General features: G+C 37.3%; 1 protein-coding gene and 1 long non-coding RNA gene across 3 annotated transcripts; both read left to right on the forward strand.

The window, feature by feature from the left end:
• The first annotated feature begins 612 nt into the window (after positions 1–612).
• On the forward strand, positions 613–1268 carry LOC134257785 (uncharacterized). Of its 2 annotated transcripts, none has more exons than XR_009989999.1 (3): positions 613–715; positions 1007–1105; positions 1225–1268. It is a non-coding gene; the product is annotated as an uncharacterized LOC134257785 (long non-coding RNA). The 2 variants fall into 2 exon arrangements; XR_009990000.1 differs by lacking the exon at positions 613–715 and adding an exon at positions 732–778.
• A 232-nt stretch (positions 1269–1500) lies between these two features.
• Positions 1501–2764, forward strand: LOC134257786 (uncharacterized). The gene is made up of 3 exons (XM_062740376.1): positions 1501–1698; positions 1820–2362; positions 2652–2764. The coding sequence occupies exons 1-2, from the start codon at positions 1552–1554 to the stop codon at positions 2195–2197; spliced, it is 525 nt and encodes a 174-aa protein (XP_062596360.1). The 5' UTR covers positions 1501–1551; the 3' UTR covers positions 2198–2362; positions 2652–2764.
• Positions 2765–6917: the final 4153 nt, after the last annotated feature.

Genomic DNA, 6917 nt, shown 5'->3' on the forward strand with positions numbered 1-6917 from the left:
ACGTCATGGTAACCGTTGCCTGAGTGACACTGTGTTGCAAAGGCAGACCGATCAAGGTTTTTTTCCGGAAAGGGGCTGGGGGCTAGATTAAAATAAAAAATTTATAAATAATTTTAAGTTATATACAAATTACTTAAAAACCCTTAACTACTTTACCAAGCGTAAAAATCTGATTAGTGAAAGTGATGTGTGTGAGTTGGGAAAAGGGGGGTTCTGAACACTTTTACGTAGGCCTATACGACTTTTTCCAATTTCTTAACAGTAATCTTCTAGGGAAAGGGGATTCCAGGGTCAATTTGTAATTATTCAGTATGTATATTTAATAATTCCACAAATTTCGTGGAAGGGGTCCAGATCCCCCCCCCCCCCCCCCCAATCTAAATCCTCGCTTGTGTTGTAGTTTATTGTTAAATTTCAAAAGGAACAAAGAGGTCTTCTAAGTTTGAAATGAAATATGAAAAAAAATAAAGAAATATGAACGTGTTTGATAAAGTAATGAAAAACCGGGTATGCACATATATGTATACACATATCTTGATAATATAAATACACATACTTACATAGAACACTAATGCACAATTCTTGATCTTTAAATCTATTTTTTCAGAAGAGAGTGGATGTTTCCTGCCCTGCCCCGGAAGATGCCTCGAGTTTTTACAAAAGGTTGGGACTGGACATTTTGGCCCCGTCCTCTACTTCCGGGCAGACTCAGGAGGTCTCAGTATTTTTAAATTTATGTACATACCTCCCGGTATTACATGTATTGTAAATCTGAAAAGTAAGTTTATTTTGTCAGCGTAAATATTATACGAATGGAGAGACGTTGATTAGATTGCATAAATTATGTATAAATTAAACATGTAATTAAAGTAGCATATATTGTAGCATATATTGCTATCTTTTAAAAATAGTAAACAGAGAAGAGACTTTATGGAATTTTCATTTATTTTCCCAAAGATTACTGTAAATAAACATTATTAATATAAATTATTTTATCCCTTTACAGGCTGGGCCGCCTAAGAAGCGTCCTGTTCAGCAGGCGAGCCACACAGCTCCCCTGACCACCACGCCCACTCAAAGACACGACAAAGTGGGAGAACAGTGGGTCAGTTAGAAATATTTTTGTTGGTTTTTCATTCTTATACCTCAAATAAAATCGTGCATGTTATATGTAATATTTTTGTTGTTAACAAATTTACTGTAATACTGTTGTATTTATTTTAGCATCAGTCTCAGCAGAGAGAAAAGCAGGCACCACAGCAATTCAGACAAAATTATCCTCATGGAAACAGCTACAATAAAAGATCTGCATCTGTGAATACTGCTGCCACATACCGACCGCAATATGCTCCGGTCCATCGTCCTCATGAGCAACAAACTCATTACAGGACAGGCGTGGTACCTAGGAGCAACTCATATCAGCAGCAACATGCGCAACCTACTCGCCCACATGGGTATCAATCTCAGATAAGACCTAACTATGTGAATTGGAACAGCATTCCCCAGCAACATGGAGTGCATCCTACTCATCCACATACAAGGACTGAGTTTATGAGCACAGTTGCTTCTCACAAACCTCAACATGCACAGCAATCTCAACAGAGAGTGCATCCTACTCATCCAAATACTATGAGCACAGCTGCTTCTCACAGGCTTCAACCCGCACAGCAGCCTCAGCAGAGAGTGGTGCGTAAAGAGGTAAATTAATTTACAAAAGTCATGAAAATTTATTAATTTATGGAAATCTCTTACTCAGATGGAATTTTCTCTTTTGTTATCAAAGAGTTTGACGATTTTATTATACTGTAATTAATTTCAGCCTCAGGTGAAGCCGATCAACAGGTACGCCCCTCCAGATTACCTGACACTAATGTATCACCCCACTCCCACACTGGAGGACCTGGGGCTAACCAGTTATATGGACAGTCCTCCCTCATCACCCAGAACTAGGTCACCAGCTCGGGAGGAAAAAACGGCGGATTGTCAACCAGAGCGAGAGTCGGCAAGGAGGGTCTTACCAGCATGGGACGCACCAACAAACGACTTTTTTGACCAAGAATCCAAGACAACTAACTCAAAAGCTAGAGAGTTCAGGACGGCTGTGTCAGCTCACAAGCAGTCCCCAAAGACTGACACTGTATCAGAGGCTAAAACCTCTACACTGAATGTGACCAATCAAATGAGTGAAAGACACTAGGCAAATGTGACCAATCAGAGGAGTGAGAGACACCAGGCAAATGTGACCAATCAAGTGAGTGAAAGACACCAGGCAAATGTGACCAATCAAATGAGTGAGAGACACCAGGCAAATGTGACCAATCAGAGGAGTGAGAGACACCAGGCGGCCTCACACACTCAGATGGTGAGTACTTTTAATTGATGGCTTGAAGTATACAATGACATGTAAGATTAAATGTCCCAAAAAATTATTAACATTAAGATTTAAATTTCATTTGTTTATAAATGCCCTGTGTGTGGTTTTTTTTCAACTCATGAAAGTTATTCTATCATGAATGTTTTACCATAAAAATCTTTTGTTGTTAAACATGTTAAAGGAGAAGAAATATTAAGATATTTTTTTAGATGATTAGTAGGAATATCATTAAATTGAATAGATAAATAAATAATTTATTATTTATTTTTTTATGTAGAATAAACATCTGGCAACAAATGTTGAACCTCAAAGATATGTCCCAAGCTTTGCCCCAAAAGACTGGGACCCAACTACCAAGTCATATAAGTCCTTACAAGGACCTGCATAAACGAACTGTCAATTAATGTTACGTCTAGACCTGCCACATTCACTACACCATCAGAAAGTCAGTCAGCAGGCCCTGATGTTAAACCAACAAATAACAAAAGACCAGGGGCTTTGGGTTTTATATTGGCTGAGAATCCGGAGAAACGGGCATGTAATTGGGTAAGAGGGATTTTAGTCTTAATTTTCAAGAATTAGCTAAATGCTTCTTTTTAGCTCACCTGAGCCGAAGGCTCAAGTAACTTTTTATCAAATTTTGTCCGTCTTCCGTCCGTTGTCTGTTTTAATTTCCGACTCGCTTTTTCCCTTTTTAAATTTTTTCTCAAGAACCAATGGGCCAATTTTTTAAACCCAAAATTGATACACAGCATCCTTGGGGGAAAAAGGGGAAATTTTTAAAATTTTTAAAATGAAGGGCCTAGTCCACTCACAAGGGGAGATAATAAGAAAAGACAAAAATAAGGGGTGGGGGGGCACTAAAAAATCTTCTTCTTAAGAACCACTGGGCCAGGAAAGCTGAAACTGATGTGGAAGCTCCCCTTTGGAGGTTTTAAGAAAAACCGTTCACCAAAGTAATTCTGAAAGGGTCTGGCACACATAAATTCAGATTTTCTTCAAACTTGGCATATAGCATCTTCCTAGGGTAAAACTTTATATATGACATAATTTTTTTCTGGACATCCTCTGTTACCATGGTAACCTGGGATACATAATTTCTGACATATAGGGATAATTTGTTCATTGTCCTTGCCTTGTACGCCTCCCAATCCTCTTGCCAATGCGTGGTATAGTCAATCATACACCATCAGTGATTATTTGTTGAAATTTGGCAAACAGTACATTATTTGTTTAATTTTTGTTTGCAAGTACGGTATTCATTTTTGATGCCCATTATATACATTTTCTCAGTGAAATCCACCTGCTCAATTGTCAATAAAACAAACATTGATTGCAGTAAATTTTTACATATTTCAGTGAGTATTTCTTTGGGATTCTTAACAAATTTTACAGCAGCTTTAATGGACGGTTTAATTTTACTTCAGTTTACTGATTCTTTACAATTCATTTTTAATGCAGTGTCTCGAATACCCTTGTTTTCCAGCTTCTCACAATTAAACTATGTGATGAAAAGTAGTCACATCAATTGTTATAAATTCAAGCTTAGTATTGTATGTCATACAGTTCAGGACATTATTTAGTAGGGGGACAAGAGGTCACATTATATTGTACATCATTAAAAACTAATGATAACACTATTTTGAACGACGATGAAGAAACTGGAAGACACTTTAAATTTTACATCAATAAGAAGACCAGAGGTCATCTTATAATATTATATTGTAAGTCAACAGGGAGACCAGAAGACACCTAATATTTTACATAAATATTGAGACCAAAGGACTCCTTATTTGGTCACCCAAATCAACGCATGTGACTTATTGTTATCAGGTTTTTTTCTGCCGTCGCATTGTGCGTTAATATTTGAACATTTTCAGCTTTTCTCTGTAATCCCTCAACCATTTACAACCAATTTTGGCATAAAGCATCTATGGGTGAAAGGGAATTTTTTTTTAATTCATGGTCCCTGCCCTCCACCCCCTAAGGCAAGAATGTTTGGGCGTAATTACTACAATTGATGAAATCTTTAAAAATCTTCTTTACTCATTAACATCAAGCCGTCGAACTGTTGGCATAATTATTATAAGCATTGACTCCATACCAAAATTGTGAAATTCATTGTCCCAGGGTCAGGGGCCCTGGGGTTAGGACAGGGCTATAAAATTTATATTAATTTATAATCTCTCTCACTTCGTCTGTCCGAATATAAATTAATTATACTTTTTATTCTGTATTGAAAGAATAATCAACTCATATGTATGGAATGCTGCTCGTCAGAACGTTTATTACAAATTTAACACATTTGTATTCATTTCAACACACGTTATTTTTAATCATTAAATAATACTTATATACATACATATATATGTGTGTGTGCCTAATTTACTGGTTTCCATTCCTTACACGTTCTGTACGAGCGGTAGAGTAACTTTTTAAGCACGCACCTGCTATTTATATGACCATGTCACGTGACATAAAAACCACACAGATCCACCATTCTGTTCACACAGGAAATACCCATAACGACAATAATAATAATTATGAAATGCATTTATTCTTTGAAAATATTTCCCTCTGCCCCTGGATATTAAACAAACTAACTACATGCAAAGTTGTGATGAGGAAGGGTATTCTCTCCAAAGTTTTGAAATTCGTGACCCAAAGGTCAGGGGTTCCGGTGTTACGCTGGGGCTATATAAACTGTAAAGTTTATATTCATTAAAGAGGCTGAGGGGTGGCAGCCATTTTCAGACTATTTTGATCTCCTTTAAAAGAAGAGCTCCATATAAAGATATACAAAAATGATCAAATTTTAAAAACTAAAATGTATGAATTTTTTCTTTGCCAAATGATAGTTGACAGCTTATGATACCGTATCTAAAAAAATAAGTTAAAACTGATGGTTAATTTGTGGTTAATTTGTTGTCCCCCAGCCTCCTTAATTCTTTAAAAAAAATCTTCCTCTCTGCTCCTGGATATTAATTAAACTAACTACATATAGTTATGATAAGCAAGGGAGTGTCTTCCAGAATTATAAATTTCAAGGCCCCTGGCTCATGGGTACCATGTCATTTGTAGACAATACTGTAATTGAATTAATGCTTTGAAATTTGTTCTTTGGTATAAACCAATTTTTTTTTATGAACAATGGTCCTTTTTTTCAAAATTGTGAAATGTATGACCTCAGGATGAGGGTTTTTGTGGTCAATGAGCACTACTAATTATTGCTAATTATTACCGCTTATTTGAAATGAAAGTTTTAAAGTTTTACAAGATGTTCAAATGACCTATAAGATCCATAGGCCTCTTGTCGTGTTCTTAAGTGAACGTCTAGCATCTCGTTAATATGCATTTTATCTGTACCCACTGGTCCGCCCTTGTTTTCTTTTTAGGTGTCTGTTGGTTAAGACGAGTCTAGAATCGTTGATGCTTTATCTCTCTGCATTCATATAATATTTTTTATGTCTGATTTCTTTAAAAATGTACAACAAAGGGGACCACTGGTCTCCTTATTTATGTACAATACAAGGTGACCTCTGGTCCCCCTTGTGATGTAAAATATAGAGTGACCTAAGGTCCTCATAATGATCTACAACATAGGGTGACCTCTGACCCCCTATTGATGTATAAGGTGACCTCCGTTTCCCCTTATGATGTACAATATAATCTGACGTCTGCTTTTGTACAGTATAAGGTGACCTATGGTCCCCTTTCTGTTGTACAATATAAAGATGACCATAAGTCTCCATAATGAAATAACATATAAGGTGACCTTTGGTCAACTTATTGTTGTACAATATTAGTTTACTTCTGGTCCACCCAGTAACGAACGTTAAAACTGAACTGAAGGCTCTGTCTCCCTACTGATGTACAATAAAAGGTGACCTCTGGTCCCCCTACTGTTATCTCCTACTGATGTACAATATAAGGTGTCCTTTCGTCCTCCTAATGTTGTACAATATAAGGTAACCCCTGGCCCCCTACTGTTGTACTATATAAGGTGACCCCTGGTCCCCCTACTGATGTTCCCTACTTATGTATAAATATGAGGTGACCTCTGTTCCCCCTACTGATGTACATAAAAGGTGTCCTATGGTCCCACTACTGATGTACAATGTAAGGAATTAAGAAACCCCTGGTCCCTCTACTGATGAATAATATAAGGTGTCCTCTGGTCCCCCTACTGATGTCCCCAACTTATGAACAATATAAGATGTACCCTGGTCACCCTGCTGTTGTACAATATAAGAAGTCCTATGGTCCCCCTACTGATGTACAATATAAGATGACCCTGGTCCCCCTACTCATGTATAATTTAATGTGTCCTCTGGTCCCCTACTGATGTACAATATAAGGTGACCCCTGGTCCCCCTACTCATGTGTAATATAAGATGTCCCCAGGTTCCCCAACTGATGTACAATATAAGGTCAACAACTGATGTACAATATGTCCCCTGGTCCCCCAACTGATATACAGTATAATATTAGGTGTCCTCTGGTCCCCCCCCAATATAAGGTGTCCTCTAGTCCCCCTACTGAT

Source organism: Saccostrea cucullata, unplaced genomic scaffold (assembly GCF_032062105.1).
Source record: "Saccostrea cucullata isolate Sc308-1 unplaced genomic scaffold, CSIRO_AGI_Scuc_v1 ctg14570, whole genome shotgun sequence".
NCBI classification, from domain to species: Eukaryota; Metazoa; Mollusca; class Bivalvia; order Ostreida; family Ostreidae; genus Saccostrea; species Saccostrea cuccullata.

What these genes read in the sequence shown, in the direction of transcription:
- LOC134257786 (XM_062740376.1), top strand. Translation starts at nt 1,552, where the DNA reads ATGAGCACAGTTGCTTCTCACAAACCTCAACATGCACAGCAATCTCAA. An exon ending in AGAGAGTGGTGCGTAAAGAG is followed by an intron (nt 1,699 to 1,819) that starts GTAAATTAATTT and finishes AATTAATTTCAG; the next exon opens with CCTCAGGTGAAGCCGATCAA.